Source organism: Haematobia irritans, chromosome 1 (genome assembly GCF_050003625.1).
Source record: "Haematobia irritans isolate KBUSLIRL chromosome 1, ASM5000362v1, whole genome shotgun sequence".
Lineage (NCBI taxonomy): Eukaryota > Metazoa > Arthropoda > Insecta > Diptera > Muscidae > Haematobia > Haematobia irritans.
Window position 1 is genome coordinate 57,912,063 of NC_134397.1, and position 25,899 is coordinate 57,937,961.

At 29.2% G+C, this 25,899-nt stretch overlaps 1 protein-coding gene and 1 long non-coding RNA gene across 4 annotated transcripts in view; both read right to left on the reverse strand.

Moving 5' to 3' along the window:
• Positions 1-24,629, reverse strand: part of Npl4 (nuclear protein localization 4) — a 67,425-nt gene extending 42,796 nt beyond the window's left edge. For 2 of the 3 annotated variants that reach the window (XM_075290469.1, XM_075290468.1), the window contains exons 1-4: positions 13,645-14,007; positions 7,494-7,637; positions 7,339-7,428; positions 7,094-7,248 (exon numbers count right to left, since the gene is read on the reverse strand). In XM_075290469.1, coding sequence (XP_075146584.1) covers positions 7,094-7,248; positions 7,339-7,428; positions 7,494-7,637; positions 13,645-13,740 — 485 coding nt within the window. In that variant the 5' untranslated portion in view covers positions 13,741-14,007. Of the gene's footprint in view, positions 1-7,093; positions 7,249-7,338; positions 7,429-7,493; positions 7,638-13,644; positions 14,008-24,392 lie in introns of those variants that run through there. The other variant, XM_075290470.1, reaches the window with a different exon arrangement.
• Positions 11,374-12,787, reverse strand: LOC142238685 (uncharacterized). The gene is made up of 2 exons (XR_012722789.1): positions 11,745-12,787; positions 11,374-11,579 (listed from the first exon to the last, which is right to left on the reverse strand). It is a non-coding gene; the product is annotated as an uncharacterized LOC142238685 (long non-coding RNA).
• Positions 24,630-25,899: the final 1,270 nt, after the last annotated feature.

Genomic DNA, 25,899 nt, shown 5'->3' on the forward strand with positions numbered 1-25,899 from the left:
GTGGTTTGTACGCTGGTGGAATCATTGGACCGTATTTTTTCAAAGATGCTGTTGGACGCAACGTTACGGTGAATGGCGATCGCTATCGTTCGATGCTAACAAACTTTTTGTTGCCAAAAATGGAAGAACTGAACTTGGTTGACATGTGGTTTCAACAAGATGGCGCTACATGCCACACAGCTCGCGATTCTATGGCCATTTTGAGGGAAAACTTCGGAGAACAATTCATCTCAAGAAATGGACCGGTAAGTTGGCCACCAAGATCATGCGATTTGACGCCTTTAGACTATTTTTTGTGGGGCTACGTCAAGTCTAAAGTCTACAGAAATAAGCCAGCAACTATTCCAGCTTTGGAAGACAACATTTCCGAAGAAATTCGGGCTATTCCGGCCGAAATGCTCGAAAAAGTTGCCCAAAATTGGACTTTCCGAATGGACCACCTAAGACGCAGCCGCGGTCAACATTTAAATGAAATTATCTTCAAAAAGTAAATGTCATGGACCAATCTAACGTTTCAAATAAAGAACCGATGAGATTTTGCAAATTTTATGCGTTTTTTTAAAAAAAAAAAGTTATCAAGCTCTTAACAAATCACCCTTTAAAATGTAATGTAAGAAAAATCAACGAACACGAAAAAAGACGGATGAAAACACAGAAAAAAATTTCACGAAAGTTTTTCCAATTAAAATTTTAATTGAGTTTTAAAAAATATTCAATTAACAATTTAGTTGATTCAGCAAATTTTTTAATTGAAACAAAAATCAATCACAAAAATTAATAGTATCAATTAATTTTTTAATTGGATCAAATAATTTTTTAATTGACCTACAATTAATTTTGATACTATCATTTCTGTGATTGAAGACATTTCAATTAAAAATTAATTGGATCAATTAATTTCGTGATTGAACCAGAAAAAAAATTTTTTGTGTGAATGATTAAATTCAACTTGATGTTGTCATATATGATTAAATTCGAATTCCGAATTTTATAGAAAAATTTTGCAAAATTTTATTGCTATATTTTTTTCTATAGAAAAGTTTGTCAAAATTTTATTTCTATAGAAAATTTTTGCAAAATTTTATTTCTGTAGAATTTTTTTGCAAAATTTTATATCTATAGAAAATTTTGTTAAAATTCTATTTCTATAAAAAAAATTATTTCTACAGAAAAAATTTGTCAAAATTTTATTTCTTTAGAAAATGTTGTCAAAATTTTATTTCTATAGAAAATTTTATCAAATTTTTATTTCTATAGAAATTTTTGTAAAAATTTTATTTCTATAGAAAATTTTGCCAAAATTTTATTTTTATAGAAAATTTTGTCAAAATGTTATTTCAATAAAAAATTTTGCCAAAATTTTATTTCTATAGAAAATTTTGTCAAATTTTTATTTCTATAGAACATTTTGCCAGAATTTTAATTTTATAGAAAATTTTGCCAAAATTTTATTTCTATAGAAAATTTTGCAAAAATTTTCTTTCTATAGAAAATTTTGCCAAAATTTTATTTCTATAGAAAGTTTTGCCAAAATTTTATTTCTATATAAAATTTTGCAAAAATTTTATTTCCATAGAAAATTTTGTCAAAATTTTATTTCCATAGAAAATTTTGCCAAAATTTTATTTCTATAGAAACTAGTTTTTCTATAGAAAAGTATGCGAAAAATTGTATATCCATAGAAAATTTTGAGCATTATTGTCAAAGACAACATGTGACCATTTCGTCTCCTTTTGCCAAAATTATATTTCTATAGAAAATTTTGTAAAAATTTTATTTCTATAGAAAATTATGTCAAAATTTTACTTCTATAGAAAATTTTGTCAAAATTTTACTTCTATTGAAAATTTAGTCAGAATTTTATTTCTATAGAAAATTTTGTCAAAATTTTATTTCTAAAAAAAATTGTCAAAATTTTATTTCTAAAAAAAATTGTCAAAATTTTATTTCTATAAAAAAATTTATCATTATTTTATTTTTTTCTATAGAAAATTTTATCAAATTTTTTTTCTATAGAAAATTTTGTCAAAATTCTCATCTCTATAGAAAATTTTGTCAACATTTTATTTCTATAAAAAACATTGTCAAAATTCTTATTTCTATAGAAAATTTTTGCAAAATTTTATTTCTGTAGAAAATTTTTTTGAAAATTATATTTCGATAGAAAAATTTTGGAAAATTATATTTCTATAGAAAATTTTCTCAAAATTTTATTTCAATTGAAAATTTTGCCAAACTTTTATTTTTATAGAAAATTTTGTCAAAATTTTATTTCTATAGAAAATTTTGTCAAAATGTTATTTCTATAGAAAATTTTGTCAAAATTTTATTTACACGGAAATTTTTTCAACATATTTTTTCTATAGAAAATTTTTGCAAAATTTTATTTCTATAGCAACTTTTGTCAAAATTTTATTTCTATAGAAACCTTTGTCAAAATTTTATTTCTATAGAAATCTTTGTCAAAATTTTATTTCTATAGAAGATTTTGTCAAAATTTTACTTCTATAGAAAATTTAGTCAAAATTTTATTTCTATAGAAAATTTTGTCAAAACTTTATTTGTAAAAAAAATGTCAACATTTTATTTCTATAGAAAATTTTGTCAACATTTTACTTCTATAGAAAATTTTGCCAAAATTTTATTTCTATAGAACATTTGTGAAAATTTTATTCCTATAGAAAATTTCGTCGAAATTATATTTCTATAGAAAATTTTGTAAAAATTTTATTTCTATAGAAAATTATGTCAAAATTTTACTTTTATAGAAAATTTTGTCAAAATTTTACTTCTATAGAAAATTTAGTCAAAATTTTATTTCGATAGAAAATTATTCTATAGAAAAATTTATTTCTAAAAAAAATTGTCAAAATTTTATTTCTATAAAAAATTTTGTCAAAATTTTATTTGTATAGAAAATTTTGTCATTATTTTATTTTTTTCTATAGAAAATTTTATTTCTATAGAAAATTTTGTCAAAATTCTCATCTCTATAGGAAATTTAGTCAACATTTTATTTCTATAAACAAATTTGTCAAAATTCTTATTTCTATAGAAAATTTTTGCAAAATTTTATTTCTGTAGAAAATTTTGTTGAAAATTACATTTCGATAGAAAAATTTTGGATAGAAATATAATTTATTTCTATAGAAAATTTTCTCAAAATTTTATTTCAATTGAAAATTTTGCCAAACTTTTATTTTTATAGAAAATTTTGTCAAAATTTTATTTACACAGAAATTTTTGTCAACATATTATTTCTATAGAAAATTTTTGCAAAATTTTATTTCTATAGACAAATTTTATCAAAATTTTATTTTTATAGAAACTTTTGTCAAAATTTTATTTCTATAGAAACCTTTGTCAAAATTTTATTTCTATAGAAAAACCTTTGTCAAAATTTTATTTCTATAGAAGTTTTTGTCAAAATTTTATTTCTATAGAAAATTTTATCAAAATTTTATTTCTATAGAAACTTTTATCAAAATTTTGTTTGTAATAAAAAAATTGTCAACATTTTATTTCTAAAAAAATTTTGTCAAAATTTTATTTTTAAAAAAATTATCAAAATTTTATTTCTATAGAAACTTTTGTCAAAATTTTATTTATATAGAAAATTTTGTCCAAATTTTATTTCTATAGAAAATTTTATCAAAATTTTATTTCTATACACACAAAAAAATTTCACGAAAATTTTTCCAATTAAAATTTTAATTGTGTTTTAAAAAATATTCAATTAAAAATTTAATTGATTCAACATATTTTTTAATTGAAACAAAAATCAATCACAAAAATAATAGTATCAATTAATTTTTTAATTGGATCAATTAACTTTTTAATTGACCTTCAATTAATTTTTTAATTGATACTACCATTTCTGTGATTGAAGACATTTCAATTAAAAATTAATTGGATCAATTAATTTCGTGATTGAATCAGAAAAAAAATTTTTTGTGTGTACCCGTGTAAAAATTGGTGGATCTGATCATATATAATTATATCAAAGTCTATCTAAATATATCTGATCATATATGGTTGCAGATATAATTAGATCTACATAGATATGACACATATTGTGTTATATATGATTAGATATAATGCCAGATCTCAGCATATATATTGTTATATCTAATTATATAAACTATATCTAATAAGATATAAATGTATATATTTATATATGGCGTCATATCTAATTGCATCTAGCATATATTGGACCATATCTAATCGTACATGTATGACAATAAATCAAACACTAGTATTGGAAATAGCAAACATTTTTTTATTTTTCACATTTATATGTCATACAATGTTTTCCATATAATTTCTCAAATTATTTAACAAAGTACTTTAATAGCACATAGGTATCTTTCAAAGTCTAATTTGAGATTTTTCGCAAAAGTAAATTGTTTAAACATACTACAAGTAAAATCCAATGTTGATAATACTCTTCTGGCAGTATGGAGGAAAGCGTTGGTATTGAGTAAAAAAGTATCCAATCATAAATTTCAGTTGCCTTGATAATATTTAGAATTTCAGGGAGGTTCAACCAGTTCATCCAGTACGCTTCCCGAAGATAAGTTTAAAGATTCTACGTATGTATGAAATAACGCCTTGATTTGAAATCAAAAATCTGTAGATTTTTACCACCATTACTCAAATTATTACGAAAAGTAAAATCTGGAAATTTTTGCTTTCAGTTTCAAGCAATTTTCATACTCAGTGCGCCTTCTATACCCTCAGGAAGTGAAATCGGTTTATATGGAGGCTAAATCCGTTACAATTTCAAGCAAATCAGATGAAAACTACGGTTAAAATAAGCCCAAATAGTTAAATCGGGAGATCAGTCTATATGGGTGCTATGCCAAAAACATGCACCGATACACACAAAATTCAGCACACCTAATTGTGGTTCCTAAAAACGTACAGAATCTAGACCCAAAATCGGACGGCGGGTTTATAAGGGGGATATATCAATAACTGTACCGATACACAGTACCATTATTGAAGACTGTAACGTGATTAAAACAGACATGCAGGCGGACAGACAGACATTCTTATATCGTCTTACAATTTCTCCCTGATCAAGAATATATACTTTTTATAGTCGGAAATCGATATTTCGATGTGTTACAAACTTATTATACCCCCAACACCATTCTATGGTGGTGGGTATAAAAAATTACATCTAGTTTTCTATAATTTTCAACAACACCTAACCGAATGCAGTTAAAATAAAAAACAAACGTTTGAAAAATGCCGTTTTGAAAATCATTTACTGAAACATAAGCACACATGCGTAGCTGGTTGGCGTCATTAAAGAAAATGTACAAAAATAAAAAACAACGGGCAATCGCAAATAAAAAAAAATATTAAAAGACGCGTATCCTACGTCCAGTGACGAGGTAAGTTGAGTATTTCGGTATTATATTTTTTTTATAAACTTGTTGATTTTTCTTTCAGGAAGACGAAATGGTTGTTCTACAAAAAAGAAATCAAAGAGACAGAGGAGCAACTCGCTGCCTTAAAAGAAACCCAGACATTGCCAGCTGTTGCGGTAGAGGAATCTTCCCAACGTTATGATAATGATGACGAGCAGCTCCTAGGAAGCAATTTTGATGAAAAAGTAAGGTAACAAGAGCTAGGGTAATAATTGTCAAAAGTATTTTTTGATTTTTGGTTTTCGATCAAAACCTACGTTGTTTTCTTGTCTACTTTTCTGAATCAATGAATTTAGACAAATGAAATGTTTCGCAATGCCCTGGATGATTTCCATTCATATACAATTTTGCCTTCGAATATTCGTTTTGTTTGAAAGAACATAGCACATAGGTCATAAAATGATTTTCTTTTCAACATATCCAGGAGTTTAATTTAATTTTTTTTTTATCTTTACAGATGATGTGCATAGGCAATAACATATATTGTCGTGCCATCATCCATAATATGGCGTTGGGGACATCACACAAATCGTCCCATGTGGCGCGAAAGCTTCTGGAAGGCGTTTTTAAAATAAACATTCTGGACAACCTCCAAGGGCGCAAGGATTGGAACGTCAATTAGAGCCAGTTGTTGCCCTTAATTATAGAGCCAGAGAGGCAATTATTGGTAAGTATATACATATACTAAACATACAAATTTCAAATGTAGTGATAAATTCTTTTGCCGTCTTTAGATTTTTCGTTCCGGGTTGCAAAAGAGAGAAATTGGGAGCCCCAATCTAAGAACGATGTCGAGATAGCAATGTCCCAGCGCCTTGGAGAAATCAAACGCCGCAAATAGTGCTGACTTTACACAATTTAGACTTTTATGTTTTCATTTTTCATTTTTTATTTTTATTTTTTATTGAATTGTCACAATTTAGTTCCTAATCATCTATGAAATGTATGATGATCTCAGTTTTATCATTATTAATGTAAATCATAATATAGTACATTATATAATATAGTTCGTTTTATTACTTACGGTAATATCATGTGTAACGGGTAGGTTTTTGAATTTGTAGATCAAATTATATATAATTAGATATATTAACATCTAATTATATCAAATTAGATATAATTAGATGTGGGCCAAATTTGAGATCTGGTCAGATCTAATTCCTTTAGAATTAGATCTGATCAGATATTACCATTTTTCGGATCTGACCAGATCTGCCTACATATACCACCATATCTAACCAGATATGGCAGGAGATCTAATAATATCTGGTCAGATCTACCAATTTTTACACGGGTAGAAACTTTTGTCAAAATTTTGTCAAAATTTTATTTGTAAAAAAAAATTGTCAAAATTTTATTTCTAAAAAAATTGTCAAAATTTTATTTCTATAACAAATTTTGTAAAATTTCATTTCTATAGAAAAAATTTTCAAAATCCTTATTTCTATAGAAAATTTTGTCAAAAGTAGATTTTTTCAAAATATGAAAAAAAAAAACAAAAGTAAATTCGATTTAAACGAAAAATTTACCAAACTTTTGATTGTGATGTCATTGCATGGCATATGAGTTTGATTAAATCTGAACTTACTGTCTTTTTTACTAGATTTTATTTTTAATTTTTATGATTTTATAAAAGAAAAATATTTCATACTTACAACTTGCTATCTCTATCCCTTTTTATTAGGCCATCTTCTTTAGCTAATAATATATCCACATCATCCTCAACGATCGATGCAGATGGTTTAAAATCATTATTTGTGGAAGCAGCACTCGTTGATGGTTTATTCACAAAATTATCAATACTGGTACGCTAAAAATAAATTAGAAGAAAATAAATATATAGAAAATATATAAGGGCCCTATTCTCCCAAATGACATATGTCATATGAAATAAACTTACTCTTTTTGATGTACCAGCCATTTGTTTGAGATAAACCATATCACCGTGTTTAAACAGACTTCCAACATCTTGTGAAGTGTGTGAGTAAATCTAAAAGTTTGTTTTTTTTTAAAGAATTTTCATTAGTAATTTATAAAGTTTTTGATTTCGTTTACCTCCTTGGTAAGATTTCTTTCTTTAAATAATCCAAATCCATCAACTTTTAAGGCATCCTGAACAGATTGAAATAATTCCTTGAGGTTAGCCTTTGGTGAAATTTCAATACGTTTTATACCTTCAGGAGATTGCACACGTATTAACTACATGGAAATAAATAAATAAAATACTTGCATTATTTGCCAATAATAGCATTTGCTTGTGGTCATTGTTTATAAACAAGAAAACTAAAATTTTGTTAAAGCGTGGTAATGTTTTTTGTTTTTTATTGTCAGTGTTGGCAATTAAATATGCTGCCAAAAATCATTTTCTATTTCAAGTTCATGATCACACTGTGCGGCACGTGAAATGATACATTCACTATAGGAAAGGTAAAATTAATTAATGGCTAGAAAATTTAGGTCATTGAACTGAAATTGTTTTCGAGGTCATATCCAAGAAAAAAATTTGATGGACAATTATCTGAATACTTTTTGATATAAAAAACATTTTCTTCAGTGTTTCTATTGTTTTGGTATTTTTATATATATAAAATCACAACGCATATATATTTATATTGCCAGTAGAAGATGTAACGAAATGATCTTATCTAAGGCCTTTAATAAAAATAATACGGCTATATATAAATAAATCTATATTGGAAGGATTTACAAATGAATACTAGGGTGATCCGACAAATATTTTGTCTCACGTTTTTCTTTTTTTTTTGTATGGGTGTATCGCTCAACCTGTGGAAGTGTGAGTGACTGTGTATTCTAGAAAATTTGTGTGTTTCGGGAAAGTAGACGTGTTTATACACATGCCCATTCTCAACCGTATATGATCGGCTTTGTCAATATTGTATATTAATTGAAATAAATTGTCCGAAACAGCTGTTTTCCCCCTACCATTTTGGACATTTTATACTCTTTGCCACACTGTGGAACAGGGTGTTTTAAGTTAGTGCATATTTTTGCAACACCTAAAAGGATACGAGATAGACACATGTTGTCTTTGGCAATAAAGCTCAAAATTTTCTATGGAAATAAAATTTTTGGCAAAATTTTCTATAGAAATAAAATTTTTGGCAAAACTGTATATAGAAATAAAATTTTTGGCAAAATTTTCTATAGAAATAAAATTTTGGCAAAATTTTCTATAGAAATAAAATTTTGGCAAAATTTTCTATAGAAATATAATTTCGGCGAAATTGTCTATAGAAATATATTTTCGACGAAATTTTCTATAGAAAAAAAATTTTTGGCAAAATTTTCTATAGAAATAAAATTTTTGGCAACATTTTCTATAGAAATAAAATTTTGGCAAAATTTTTTATAGATATACAATTTTAGCAAAATTTTCTATAGAAATAATATTGTGGCAAAATTTTCTATAGAAATAAAATTTTGGCAATTTTTTTTTTAGATATAAAATTTTCTATAGAAATAAAATTTTTGCAAAATTTTCTACAGAAATAAAATTTTAGCAAAATTTTCTATAGAAATATTATTTTTGCAAAATTTGTTATAGAAATAAAATTTTTGCAAAATTTTCTATAGAAATAAAATTTTGGCAAAATTTTCTATAAAAATAAAAATTTGGCAAAATTTTCTATAGAAATAAAATTTTGGTAAAATTTTCTATAGAAATAAAATTTTGACATTTTTTATAGAAATAAAATTTTGGCAAAAGGAGACGATATCGACACATGTTGTCTTTGACAATAATGCTCAAAATTTTCTATGGAAATAAAATTTTGGCAAAATTTTCTACAGAAATAAAATTTTGGCTAAATTGTCAATAGAAAAAGAATTTTGGCAAAATTTTCTATGGAAATAAAATTTTCTATGGAAATAAAATGCTGTAGAAATAAAATTTTGACAAAATGTTCTATAAAAATAAAAATTTTGCCAAATTTTCTATAGAAATAACATTTTGGCAAAATTTTCTATAGAAATAACATTTTGGCAAAATTGTCTATAGAAATAAAATTTTGGCAAAAATTTCTATAGAAATAAAATTTTAACAAAATTTTCTATAGAAATATTTTGGCAAAATTTTTTATAAAAATAAAATTTTGTCTTTGACAAAAATGCTCAAAATTTTCTATGGACATAACATTTTCGGCAAACTTTTCGATGGAAATAAAATTTTGGCAAAATTTTCTATAAAAACAAAATTTTGGCAAAATTTTCTATAGAAATAAAAATTTGGCTAAATTGTCTATAAAAATAAAATTTTGGCTTAATTGTCTATAGAAAAATTTTTTGCAAAATTTTCTATAGAAATAAAATTTTTGCAAAATTTTCTATAGAAATAAAATTTTGGCAAAATTTTCTATAGAAATAATATTTTGGCAATTTTTTTATAGAAATTTTTCTATAAAAATAAAAATTTGGCAAAATTTTCTATAGAAATAAAATTTTGGCAAACTTTTTTATAGAAATTATTTTTTTTTAATTTTCTATAGAAACAAAATTTTGTCAACATTTTTTATAGAAATAAAATTTTGGCAAAAGGAGACGAGATAGACACGTGTTGACTTTGACAATAATGCTCAAAATTTTCTATGGAAATAAAATTTTGGCAAAATTTTCTATGGAAATAAAATTTTGGCAAAATTTTCTATGGAAATAAAATTTTGGCAAAATTTTCTATAGAAATAACATTTTGGCAAAATTGTCTATAGAAATAAAATTTTGACAAAATTTTCTATACATGTTTTTGTTTGGTAGTTTTTTGTAGAATTTTGGTAGACTATTTTTGGCCCGAGTCGATTTTTTCGTCTCTGAGTCTATCTAGCCATGGCCGTCTGTATGTGAACACATTTTTGTGATCAAAGTTATGTCGTAGTTTTAGTTCAATCGACTTCGGATTTAGATATAGCTTCCAAATATATCATTCGCCCGGTAAGCACTTATGTATATGGCCGCAGAAGTCAGAGTTTTACTCCGATCTATGTGAATTTTTGTACAGGGAGTAGAATTACCATTCTAACTATGCATTTTAAATTTGCTTGAAGTCGGTTCAGATTTAGATACAGCTTCCATATATATCTTTCGCCAGATTTTAACTCATATGACCAGATAGGTCAAAGTAGTGATCCGATTTACATGTAATTTTGCACAAGGAGTAGAACTAGCATTGTAATTATATATGCCAAATTTGGATGAAATCGGTTCAGATTTATATATAGTTCCCATTTATATCTTTCGCCCAATTTACACTCATGTGACAATAGTTGGGCGTTAACCAACTTAAATTTAAGCCTATAGATTTTGTAGCACACAAAAAAAATTCACGAAAATTTGTCCAACTAAAGTCTTATTTTTTAAAAATATTCAATTAAAAATTTAATTGCCCGTGTAAAAATCGGTGGATCTGATCATATATAATTATATCAAAGTCTATCTAATTATATCTGATCATATATGGTTACAGATATAATTAGATCTACATAGATATGACACATATTGTGTTATGTATGATTAGATATAATGCCAGATCTCAGCATATATATTGTTATATCTAATTATATAAACAATATCTAATAAGATATAAATGTATATATTTATATATGGCGTCATATCTAATTGCATCTAGCATATATTGGACCATATCTAATCGTACATGTATGACAATAAATCAAACACTAGTATTGGAAATACCCGTGTAAAAATTGGGGGATCTGATTTGATATGGTTAGATCTGAGCCAAGATATGGTCAGATCTGAGCAGATCCGAAAAATGGTTATATCTGGTCAGATCTAAATACTATGAAATTGGATCTGATCAGATCTCAAAAATGAGACACATCTAATCAGATCTAATTTGATATAATTGTATATTATTTGATACAATTGTATCTTTCGAGATCTTTCAACACATAAAAGCCCATAATTTGTATATAAAATGAGATCAATTGTTTTATTTAATAATACAGACAAAAAGTATGTGCATAATAAATATGTTTAATTTAAATTGATCCATCAAAGCTATTTAAGAGTATTGACAGTTGAGTTAGAGTGTTGTCCAAGGGTTTTTTCGTTTGTTTCTTCTGCTTTGGACTTAGACACGCGACTAAAGTATTACAGCGTTAAGGCAATCTGCAATGAAATTAAGTAAAAAAACAATTATTAAACAAATATAGGAATAAACAAATATGGGAATATATTGAACTATGTAAGCAAGTATTAGTATTGTTTTGGATCATTCTTCTTTAAGTTGCAATAAAAATTGCCATATAATTTTATGTTGCTTTTAATACTCACATTTAAAGTGTATTCGGGATTAGGTTAGGTATAGCGATAGGCTGTTATTTTAGGCTCATACATACTATTCAGACCATCATGACATCACAGTGATCAACATATAATTTATCACTGACTGCTGTTCGATTCAATAATTAGCTCAATAACATGGGACCTCCTTGCTATAATCGAGCCCTATCGGCATTTCACGTTGCGCTGAAACAACTTAGAGAATCTTTGAAGCAGAAATGTCACCAACATTACTGCGAGGAGATAATCCACCGCCGAAATAATTTTTGGTGTTGGTCGGAACTGGGATTCAACCCGTGACCTTTTGAATGCAAGGCGGGCATGTTAACCAGTACACCACTGAGGTTTCCTTTTTTTCCAAATCTAGAAAATAGTAAAACAATATGAAAATGACTACTAAGGAAATAACAAATACAATCTACTTACCTACATAATCTCCGCAATAAAGGAAACGATATAACCTTTATCAAAGGAACACATTTAAAACAATTATATTAAATTTCCTAATTTTCTCAGCTAGTCTGGCATTAAATTTGTTTAGAAGTGATGCCCCTGACGGCGTTGACATTTGACATAATGGCATTGAGGTTTAGACGTGTATTTCAAAAATCTTTTTAACTTGTTCATGATTTTTTTTTTATTTTGGACCGTATTTAACCCCATATATAGTCAGATATGATGTTATATCTACCATATCTTATTATATATAGTGCTATATATGGTCCTATCCAAGCATATATTATTAGATATGCCAGATATAATTAGATATTATACTATATATGATGAGATCTGCAATTATATCTAACCAGATCTAGCACCATATATAGCATATCTGTGCATATCTAATTATGTCTGAACCAATATCTGAACAGATCCAATTAGACCCAATTTGATATTATTAGATAGGATTGGATCCTCCAATTTTTACACGGGCATGATCAGATATTACCATTTTTCGGATCTGACCAGATCTGCCTACATATACCACCATATCTAACCAGATATGGCAGGAGATGTAATAATATCTGGTCAGATCTACCAATTTTTACACGGGTGATTTGACTTTCAATTAATTTTTGACAATTGACACTCTCATTTCTGTGATTGAGGGCATTTCAATTTAAAATTAATTGGATAAATTAATTTCATGATTGAAGACAAAAAAATTTTTTTTTGTGTGTAGTCTAACAATTTTAGTCAAGATCGGGTCAGATTTAAATATATTAAGATGGAAACATAAACCTTTATATATAGAAATCAAAATATTTGAAGGAGTTGAGATGTCTCGAAACTGTAGATCTACAAAGTGGTGTAGGGTCCCCCGCCCGACTTTAGACTTTCCTTATTTGTTTTGAAACACTCATATTCAAGAATGCATTGGGGTTTTGCTTGAATCTGGGAATTAATCCTCTGTGTACCAGGTAGGTCCCATTAAACCACGATGCCTCTTTCTTTAATTATTAAATATGTTAGCCATGGGATCAATTGTTTTAATGCTTAAAATATTTTATTTTAAGTTTTTGTTATTGCAAAAAGCTAAGTACCTAATTTTTATAGCAGCCATCAAAATAAAAAAGTCGAAAAGTTGAACAGCATATCGAAGGAAATAGTACCGAGGTAATGATTTTTGGTTAATATCCAATCGTTTACTTGACAGCATTATAGACAATAGCACCATTGGTTGGAGGTATGATTCGAAGAGTCGATCTAGTAAACGATTGAACTAAATGTTATTGTTATCGAATGTGTTCTTGTATTTACTTTTGAAATAACAAAAATTTACAATACCTCAAGCTCTTTGTACGTAAATTTGTATATGGACATATATACACACACACACATTTGCTAATTCATATTTCCTTGATCTAATCAGGAAATATAATGCTCTTACCGATTGTTTGCACATCAAAAAGAAACGATGACGTACAAACGGATATATAATGTTACGTTTTTTATAGAATAATGCTTGTAATTCCATAGCCGCCATGTTGCACTTATATTACTTTCAAATCAAATCGAATTACACACTTTAAAATTGCAACAAATATTTTATTTTTTTTTTTTGGTTCCAACTTGCGAATATTATTCTTTTAGAAGTTTTTTTTATGCCTGGACGAACGATGGCACACGATGTTAAACGTTAGATATTTTGTTTGCAGCACACAGCCAATAGCTGCTATGGGGGCCTTTGGGGGGCCTAAACACTAACACGGATCGTTGCTGCCACCATCAATTTTCGTAACAGACTGAAAAGTGAATTTCCGTTTAGAGGTAAAAGAATGGGATGCGCATTTTTTCTTTGTCTTTTTTCCTATTTGATTTTAGTTAAATTTAAATTTTACCTATTATATAGAATAACATATTATAAAAGATAAAATACTTTTATGTAAAAAAAAAACCACACACAAAACAAAAATGAATCAATTGCATCTACAGTGTATCTGTACGACAGAAGAGCATTTTGGCAGCAATAGATAGATTGTGATGGATATTGATGAAACATAGTAAAGAATCCTCTATTTACTGTGTGATTTAAAAGATTGTCTATTCGAAAAATTATAATGGTCATTACAATTTTTGAAGGCGTCATACTTATTATCATAGAATATGACAATCTTGTTTTGGAAATTTCGATAACGAGCAAAGTAAACGTCGCTTCGATTTTATAGCTTTCAAAAAAAAAAAAAAAAAAAAAAAAAAAAAATACTTGTTATAAATTGATAATCTCTGATGCTAAAAATTAAACCAGTTTATATGGCCAGGCAGATTCTTATGTGCCATTCTCCATGAATTCCGTACAAAGTTTTACTAATATCATCCACAATCAAATTACATGGGTTGTGGTAACAGTTACCGATGACAATGTATATAAAACCTTCATAACATTGTCTACTAAATTGTAAGTTAGTCCATATGGAGTCTATGTTAGATAAAAACGCCGAATATATATCTACATAAGCCTCTTTAGTTCTTAATTGTTTTATATAGAGGAACCTATAAATAATTTTAAACCAAACCAGATGAAATTTTTTCCTTCTTGAGGCTTCCAAGTTAAATCTAGCTAAAGGGAATTTCATATGGGGGATATATATAATTATACCCTGCGCCACACTGTGGAACAGGGTATTATAAGTTAGTGCATATGTTTGTAACACCCAGAAGGAGACGAGATAGACACATGGTGTCTTTGGCAATAATGCTCAGGGTGGGTCCCTGAGTCGATATAACCATGTCCGTCTGTCCGTCCGTCCGTCCGTCTGTCTGTGAACACATTTTTGTGATCAAAGTCTAGGTCGCAATTTAAGTCCAATCGCCTTCAAATTTGGCACATGTTCCTAATTTGGGTCAGAATAGAACCCTATTGATTTTGGAAGAAATCGGTTCAGATTTAGATATAGCTCCCATATATATCTTTCGCCCGATATGCACTAATATGGACCCAGCAGCCAGAGTTTTATACCGATTTGCTTGAAATTTTGTACAAACATAACACTTAGTCGTATTGTCAAGTGTGCAAAATTTGATTGAAATCGGTTCAGATTTAGATATAGCTCCCATATATATCTTTCGCCCGATATGGACTTATATGGCCCCAGAAGCCAGAGTTTTGGTCGAATTTGGTTGAAATTTTGCACTAGGAGTACAATTAGTAGTATAGTCAAGTGTGCAAAATTTGATTGAAATCGGTTCAGATTTAGATATAGCTCCCATATATATCTTTCGCCCGATATGCACTTATATGGACCCAGAAGCCAGAGTTTTATCCAGACTAGCTTGAAATTTTGCACAAGGAGTACAATGTGTAATATAATCATGTGTGCCAAAGTTGATTGAAATCGGTTCAGATTTAGATATAGCTTCCATATATATTTTTCGCCCGATATGGACTTATATGGCCCCAGAAGCCAGAGTTTTGGCCCAATTTGGTTGAAATTTTGCACTAGGAGTACAATTAGTAATATAGTCATGTGTGCCAAATTTTATTGAAATCGGTTCAGATTTAGATATAGCTCCCATATATATGTTTTTCTGATTTCGACAAAAATGGTCAAAATACCAACATTTTCCTTGTTAAATCGCCACTGCTTAGTCGAAAAGTTGCAAAAATGACTCTAATTTTCCTAAACTTATAATACATATATATCGAGCGATAAATCATAAATAAACTTTTACAAAGTTTCTTTAAAATTGCTTCAGATTTAAATGTTTCCCTATTTTTTTTTTACTAAAATTGTGTTCCACCCTAGTGCATTAGCCAACACATTTGACAGATGTGATATGGTATCGAAAATTTAGATCTACAAAGTGGTGCAGGGTATAATATAGTCGGCCCCGCCCGACTTTAGACTTTCCTTACTTGTTATGGATAATTTTTTTCATGGTTCACGTACAAAATTGCAAGCGGATCAGACGTAATTTACTCTACAAAGAGGTTCCGAATGACCGGTTTCACCCAGAAAAAAGTGACCCCTTCAAGTTAAAATGAACTCATTGTGAAGAAAGTTGAACTTCGTATAGCGCCAAAGACATTTTTATTTGTTTGAACGATGCGATTTTCGTAGAAATTAGGAATAATGCATTCCATATATTAGTTAACATTTTCCTATATTTATATACCACTATACTACAGAATGAAAAAATTTAACTAATTTGAATTCATATATGGAATGAATTTATTGAAATTTTTTCATTCATTTCGACAAATCTTACACATTTGTGGTAAAACTTTTACTTCATAATTAGAACTGCTTACCTTCGTTTTTAAATACAATTTTATTTATTTCTATAAGCAATTTTATCTTCAATAAAAGACATGTTTTATTAATATATTGAATATATTTATTAAGAATCAACAGCATCGAATCTCTTTGAAATATTAGCTTATTATTCCACTATTTCCAATTTCCGTGTGATATTATCAACTGTAAAACGCACTTTTTCTTCTTCTTGTACTTTTCACTTTTAATAAGTTGCTGCCTAACGATTTTGTCCTCCTTTTACAATTTCAATACCTACAAATATAAAAAATCATAAAACATTTTTGTTGCAAAAGGTTAGCGTCACTGAATATTACCTGATAATTGAAGATTCCAAAATGAAGACAAATGAAAGGGTTGTTATTCTGCTGGTGTTTTCTTTCTTTATACACTATCACGAACATTGATAGATTTATTTAAAAAAACGAAAATTTTTCTCACTAATTTAAAATAACAAATATTTTATATATTTTATTTGTTATTTATTATATTATTTTACCATATTATTTTTTAACAATCTCTCCGAAGCAACGCGATTCCAACTAAAAAAACAACCGACGCGCAAATATATCGATTACACCCACGCGCAAACACATCGATTACGATGACAGGTATCGATTACAGGTAGACAATAGAAATTTAGGAAAATTTCCTATATTCTAACAAGTGTGTTTCCTTAAGTTTTGAAAGGATTGCATACTTCTTAGTACGAATGAACTAAAATATTTTTCTATGCCAAGTGTTGTTCGTATGTATGAAAAACTTTCTATTATAAAGGAAGTCGCAATTATCATTTTATAAGAAATTTTACTAATTTTGAGGAAACTTGGTTTTAGTTCGGGTTTTGTTTATTTTTACGAATGCTTTGTTATCGGTGAATAAAAATTTCTTTCTCAGCAGTAAATTCTTATACCCAGCGAAGAAAATAGTATGAGTAAAATTCCATGCCTTATTCTAGTTAATGAACTATTCCTAACTGCTTACAGTTTAGGATTTTTTTACTGAAACGAGTAAATTTTATTATTTTTCACAAAAATTTACCTTAATGGAAATAAAATGGATAAACTATATTGATGAAAATGTTTTCCTTTAGTTTCGAAGGCACTTTTTTCTGGGTGTGGTAGAATTCTACCAAAAATGGTAGATTTTTTACTACTTGGTAGATTGGTAGAATCCTTAATGTTTTGATAGATTTTACAATATATTCCTCTCCACCTAAAAGGTACATCAGAAATTTTATATAGAAATAAATTTTAGAAAAAATTATCTATAGAAATAAAATTTTGACAAAATGACTCTCGGAATCTCTAAGAATAAAATTTGGACAAAATTTTCTTTTGGAATAAAATTTTGACAAAAATTTCTCTGGAAATAAAATTTTGACAAATTTTAACTAAGAATAACATTTTGACAAAAGTTTAACTAGGAATAAAATTTTGACCCATTTGTAATATCATCTGACCTACATCAAAAATAACTACTTATACCAAGTTTCCAGTATATAGCTTGTTTCGTTTGGAAGTTAGCATGATTTCCACAGACGGGTGGACATCGCTAGATCCGCTCAAAATTTCACCACGACCTAGAATGTATATGACAATGTTAGTACGAGGGCAGTTCGGAAACTTTTTAGCCTAGCACAATAAGCGCGGTATAAACAGAAAAAAGTTAAGTGTTTTGGAAACTTCCATCTCTGTTATGAACACATGTTAAATTTTGTTTCGATCTGGCAACTCCTTCATATAGAAACAGATCTTCAAAACAGACGCATCCGCAATTTTTTTACAATGGAAAAATTAGAAATGCGTGCTGTCATTATATATTTACATAAAAAGGTTTATAGGGACAAGAAATTCATAATGATATAGTGAATGTGTTAGGTGATAGTGCTCCTTCATATGCAACAGTAATAAACTGGATTTCTGAATTTAAACGTGGTCGTACAAGCATTGAAGAAGAACCACGTAGTCCAAAAACATCAACAACAACAGAAATTGTAGCCAAAGTGTATGATATGGTATTAAATGATCGTCGAATAAAAGTGCGTGAAATTGCTAATATCATGGGCATCTCAAATGATCGAGTCCATTTAATTTTGCATGAAGAACTACAGATGAAAAAGCTTTCTGCAAGATGGGTGCCACATTTGTTAACAGTCGATCAAAAATGCATAGGAATGAACATTTCTCAAGCTTGTTTGGATCGTTTTAAGCGTCGTTTCATAACTGTTGATGACACATAGATCTACCACTATACTCCAGAGATGAAAGAACAATCCAAACAATGGACTGAAGTTGGAGGAAGTGCCCCAATGAAGACAATAACAATTCGATCGGCTGGTAAGGTTATGGCAACGGGTTTTTGGGACTTCAAAGGTATTTTATTGATTGACTACCTGCAAAAGGGTAAAACAATAAATTCCGAGTACTATTGCAACCTTTTGGATCAATTAAATGTACAAATTCGAGAAAAACGTCCTGGCTTACAACACAAAAAAAATAAGTTTTCACCAAGACAACGCACCAGCGCACATGAGTGTTTTAACAATGGCTAAAATCAACGAATTAAAGTACGAGTTGCTTGACCACCCACCTTATTCTCCTGATTTAGCTACCAGTGACTTTTACTTGTTCCCAAATCTAAAAAAAATCCTTGCTGGCAAGCGTTTTACCTCAAATGAAGATGCAATTACAGTTGTAAACCACTATTTTGAAGACCTTGAGGAAAACTATTTTAATCAAGGGATAGAATTGCTAGAAAAGCGTTGGACCAAGTGTATTGAAGTTTCAGGAGATTATATTGAAAAATAAAAATATTTTTGAAAAACTAACTATTCTCTTTCATTGATAGGCTAAGAAGTTTCCGAACCGCCCTCGTATACCTACATAAACCTCTTTAGTCATTGATTGTTTTATATAGAGGAATCTATAAATAATTTTGAACCAAACCAGATGAAATTTTTTCCTTCATGAGGCTTTCAATTTAAATCTAGCTCAAGGGCATTTAACATAACGTACCAAATATCAAGCAATTCGGTTGTAATTTCATATGGGGGATATAAATAATTATGGATAATTTTTTCATGGTTCATGTACCAAATTTCAAGCTGATCAGACGTAATTTACTCTACAAAGAGGTTCCGAATGCCCGGTTGGTAGAATTCTACCAAAAATTGTAGATTTTGTAATACTTGGTAGATTGGCAGAATCCTTGATGTTTTGGTAGATTTTATAATATATTCCTCTCCACCTAAGAGGTTCTTAAGAAATTTTATATAGAAATACATTTTGGACAAAATTTTCTATAGAAATAAAATTTGGACAATATTTCTACAGAAATAAAGTTTGTTAAAAATGTTCTATAAAAATAAAATTTTGACAAAATATCTCTAGAAACACAAGTTTGACAACATCTCTCTAGGAATAAAATGTTGATAAAATTTTCTTTTGGAATAAAATGTTGACAACAGTTTCTCTAGGAATAAAATTTTGTAAAATTTTCTCTAGGAATAAAAGTTTTGACAAAAGTTTCTCTAGGAATAAAATGTTGACCCATTTGCAAAAACAACTTCTTATACCAAGTTTACAATCTATAGATTGTTTCGTTTGGAAGTTATCATGATTTCCACAGACGGGTGGACATCGCTAGATCCACTCAAAACTTCACCACGACCTAGGTTAGGTTAGGTTAGGTAGGTTATGTGGCAGCCTGATGTATCAGGCTCACTTAGACTATTCAGTCCATTGTGATACCACAGTGGTGAACTTCTCTCTTATCACTGAGTGCTGCCCGATTCCATGTTAAGCTCAATGACAATGACAAGGGACCTCCTTTTTATAGCCGAGTCCGAACGGCGTTCCACATTCCAGTGAAACCACTTAGAGAAGCTTTGAAACCCTCAGAAATGTCACCAGCATTACTGAGGTGGGATAATCCACCGCTGAAAAACTTTTTGGTGTTCGGTCGTAGCAGGAATCGAACCCACGACCTTGTGTATGCAAGGCGGGCATGCTAACCATTGCACCACGGTGGCTCCACGACCTAGAGTATATGTTATATGACAATGTTAGTATATCTCCCATCATATGGTGGAGGGTATAAAAAAAGTGAGGTGGACTATTTTTTTCTTTTTTTGCAAAATTAAAAAACAATAAAATAAGAAAAAAAAGAAAAATCTTCTGATTTAGAAAATCAAACCGCCGAAATTGTTAAAACCAAATCTTCAGCTTGTAGCTTTGTTAGGATACTCTAAATTTGCCACAAAACTATGCATCAAGTCCAAAGAGAAAAAATATTAAATCAATTTAATTCAATTTTTATTAAATCAGGCGCATTTTGGACTACATATTGATAGAAATACCCAGCAAAAAAAGAGCTTCCAAAAAAGTAGTTTGGATCACCAATCTGTGATCCGGAAGTAGTGCAAACTTGGATCATCTCCTATGAATTTTACATGGGCTTGTCATAGGACGGAAGTACTCCCTTTTTGGATCCTTCGCATTGCTTTAGAAGTTGTGCCCTGGAAGTTAATTTGAATGAAGAAATTTAAAAAGCGAAAAAAAAATTTGTTCAACCAATTTCACTTTTTTTCATCCATATGTTTTATTAACACTTTTATTTTCCTATTATCTAATTTTTACAATTTGAAAAGCTTTTTCGCTCCGAGCAGGGTTGAACCTGGGTTTTCAGGCACCATAACAGAACGCCTTAGCACACTCAGCCACAAACGCCATTGAACATAAAGCGTCGAAAGGTCAATGTTTGTGATATGATCGTAATACGACATCAAGGAATAACATTTTAATTGCTTCTCGAGATGTTCATTACTAGTGTGAACGAAAAAATAAGAAATGCAGGTTCAAATATCCCCAGCGGCAATTTTTGAATCAAATAATTTTCTAAAAAAATTATTTTTCTATGTTATGCATCGTTTTTATTTTCGGCATATATTTTCGTATAAATATATATTGACACTGTCACGGTATGATTAAATAATAGCCCAACAAATTTTGACTGAAATATATTTCAAGTTTAAATCAATATAAAATCAGCCACTATTTGTCAAATACTCTCCAATATTGTTGATAAAAGTATGCGAAATTGTAGGTGTTATTAATGTAAACAATACAAATTTCTCAGTGCAACGAAATACACGTATTATCACAACAGCGACTGTAATTATTTCTGATATATGGTCAGATGAAATAATAATGTAACATTTCTTCTTACAAAAAAAAAAAAAAAACATAAAATAACGAGGTAAAGGCTTGATGGTTTGAATCAGTTTCATTTGATGGCATTTCGATCCATTGATAACAATCTATGGTATGATGAAAACGAAAGATTACCTCCACATTGTATTTATTTATTTCTTCTTTATGCCTCCAGGACATATAGGAATTCCAATTCTACGAAAACACAGTTGTGTAATGTGTTCAATCCCAGTTTCGACCAACCACCAGAAAGTTTTTCAGTGGTGGATTATCCCCTCTCATTAATGCTAGTGACATTTCTGAGTGGTATCGCCATAATGTGAAACGCCGTTCGGACTAGGCTATAAAAAGCTAAATAGAGAATCGGACAGTACTCATTGACAAGAGAGAAGTTCACCATTTGTATATAAATAAACTATACCTAACCTAGCCAGGGAAAGATGTGGGTTTTCAAGCCAAACTGGGATCCAAATCAAATATAATGCAATGTCCAATGCAAAGCCCAAATAAAAATCTGATGGAAAATTTGCAAGATTTTTTTTTTTTTGGGTGACGTGTTAATCTGTAAAGATAGCGCAATGTCTAGTGAAACGGCCGAATATAAATCCGATTGAAATTTTGCAAGATTTAAAAAAAAGACTTCTTCACAGCTATATAGTTTCCAAACACATCTCTTAAAAGAGCCTTGGTCCCATGCTCAAACGGAGTAGCTAAATATTCCGAAAGGACACATCGGGTCCTTGCCTACCGATTTACAAATTTTTCATTTGCGGCTTATTTGAGGCCGGATACTGACAACCAATTTCAATTAAATCGTATGAAAAATACAACCTCAGGAGGCCCAATAAGTCAAATATAGGGATCTGTTTATATGGAGGCCATACATATAAAGCCGTAAAACTAGTTAAATGATTCAATCAGTTCAATACCATGTATTTAATTCAAATCTTGATAGAATTTGCATGAATTTCGAAATCAGCATTAAAAGCCTATAACGACAGGTCGATTTGCTTGATTTTTAGACCAAGAAATCACCTTCCACTCTTGTTGCCCTATCATCAGCGTTGTCACAACGAAATTTTATTTTGGACCAATTGTTTCCACAATCGGACCTAAATTCCCCTCAGCGGACCAAATTTCAAATTTCGAAGGAAAATTTCTTAAAAAGTAATTATTGTTGTACATAGTGCTATTATTAAAAAAAAAATAAAGTAAACCAGAAAGGACGAATAGGACTTAGCGGTTAACCGATTTCGGAATTTTCTTCCGAATTTCTGTAGTATTGCTTTGCATCTACAATTTGATGCGTCAAGTGATCATATCGACCCATATTTTTATATATTCTCATATAACTTAATCCCACTATTCCACTTCTGACGCACTTTGGAATATAGTGGTCTAATTGGTTTAATAAGATATAAAACCTGACCAAACATCTAAAACGCGACATATCCAACCGATTTTCTTGAACGCTTATCCGAGGAATACAAGATTCCTCTACAGCTTAAACGTAATTTCGCAAGGAACCAAAATCTAATATATTCTCAACATATTCAAATTTAGCTTACATAAATTTAAAAGTAAGAACACGGGGTAGAATCCTAATAAAGTGTATGGCAAAGGGCTTTGTTGGCTTTATGAAAAGAAACGTTCGATAAATGTCATAATACAATGAGAATTAAAATATTTTTATCCAAAAAATTGATAAATTTGAACAAATTTATGAAAATGGCCTAAATTCAATTTGATCCGACCATCGGACCAAATTTAAAAATTAGAGAATTACAAACGGCAACGCTGCCTATCATATAACCATATCACTTCCACATGGAAGTGTCTTTTTTTGATAGTTTTATCCAGAACAAAGTCATAAGAGATGAGTTCAAAAATATATAGAATGCAACAGGGGAAGCCTCATGGGCTTATAAGCCTAGTCCAATAAGACAGCATTAAATTAGCATCGTTGTAATGCCTCCTTTGTCAGTTTGGATTTAATTACAATGGTAAAACAAAGATAATATCCCAACTTGTGTATCTGCCCTAACCTTCCCACACTGATCCTAGGAATGTGTTTCAACCATATGCAATAATAATATAGTGTAACCACCGTTGCATGAAAATTTCCCAAATTGATCTAGAACATTGTATTGATAGATATACATATATATTAATAAAAAATACTTTTTATCAATATAAGAAACCGAATTCTGTCAATGTTTCTCGTATATCACGGAGATAATTTTTGTAAACAATTTAATGGCATCCTCGTTTTACCGTCATACGATATTTTTGTATCATGTAGCCTGCCGAACTTCCCTCCCTGCATTTCATATTGTCCATCACATACACGGTAATCAAAACATCTTAAATATTCAATTACGTGCATATTTTACAAACAAAAAAAGTCCTTTACAACAACAATGAATGATTCAACAACAAAAGCCGGCATTTATCTGCATTAGTGTCGGCCACATACAACAACAAAACTGCGTATCCTAGGTGCATGATGACAGACAAGCTGCCGTGTTGTCTAACAATCATTGACAAATCCGGGGAGACACACACAAATAATAAAACAAGACAAATTTATTAACAAATATCATAATTAAAAAATAATGAAAGATTGGGCCGTGGGCCAAAAACTAGACGATATCCATTTTATCACTTACAATATTACCAGGAGTCATTTTTTAGTGCAAAAAAGAATATATATTTGGATTTTTTTATCGCATACAAATTTTAGTCTCTCTCTCTCTTTATCTCTATCTTTATATTCAAACTCTTAGCATTTGTTCCAGATGTACGAATGTGCTATTTAATATATGGCTCCGAAATAAATTTAAAACTTTGCAAAAATTAAGAAAAACAGTCGAGACGGTAGAAAAAATCGCAAATTCACTTCGATGTCTCTCTCAAATTGTCAAATAGCAAAAGTGTTGTCAACTGCCGGAGAATATGACAGCTTTTAAGCGTTTTGTTTAAGAGATCTGAAAAGTAAGTGTGTAAGCACATCAGGGATGGAAAATGCAGTACTATAGTACTTTTTTCAACCCTTTTTCACTCCGGTCAGTACCGTAGTACCCCCGCGAATGATTTAGTACCTTTTGTGTAGACATTTTTGAGTCGATATCAGATTTATGGTACAATAGCTTTGACAAAATATTTTAATATTTTGAGAAAGTCTTTATCAACCTTATTTGCTAATAGTCTTTTACAACTATGGCAAAACAGACATGTTCATGTGGGAAGAAAATCTCGATTTTGTAAAAGACATAGTCAAAAACAGGATTTTATTGAACTTCAAGAAAGTTTTAGTCGAAAAAAGAATGCGATTCTATATTATCGATTTTTTATTTCGGTAGAAAATTTTGTCAAAATTTTATTTCTATAAGGCCGGTATGCACCTCTAGCGAAATTTTCGGTAGCAAAAATTTATTTAAGTCTACAACAAAAAAACAGGGCTGTGTACACAAATTTTAAACCATCTAATCGCTTTTAAAAATTGTTAATATATGTTCCAAATATTCCTCAAATAAATTGTTTATTATTTACAGACCTTTTAAAACTTTTACGCACACAATGATTGTAATAAATTAAATGTTTGCTGCCAAAAATATACTTTTGACAACCCTGTTATTTTCATTAGAGGTGCGTACCAGTTTACGAAATTGAACGCTACCGAAAATTTCGTTAGCATAAATAGCAATGCATTTCTTATGGGAATGAAATTTTTCGCTAGAGGTGCATACCGGCCTATATAGAATTTTTGCAAAATTTTATTTTTATAGAAAATTTTGTCAAAATTTTATTTCAATTGAAAATTTTTTAAAAATTGTATTTCTATAGGAAATTTTTGCAAAATTTTATTTCTATAGAAAAAATTTTGCAAATTTTTTTTCTATAGAATTTTTTTGCAAAATTTTATTTCTATAGAAAATTTTTGCAAAATTTTATTTATATAGAAAATTTTGTCAAAATTTTATTTTCTTTAAAATTCAGTCTCTTGACAATAATCTTCCAGTGAAATTTTTGTTGAAATTTAGTAAAAAGTACCTTTCCGCTCAAAAAATACCTTTTTTGTACTTTCTTAAAAATTGTATTTTCCATCCCTGAAGCACATCACTGACAGAGAACGAAGCCGCCGAGTCGCGCCGCTGATTTTAGCCACCGCCTACC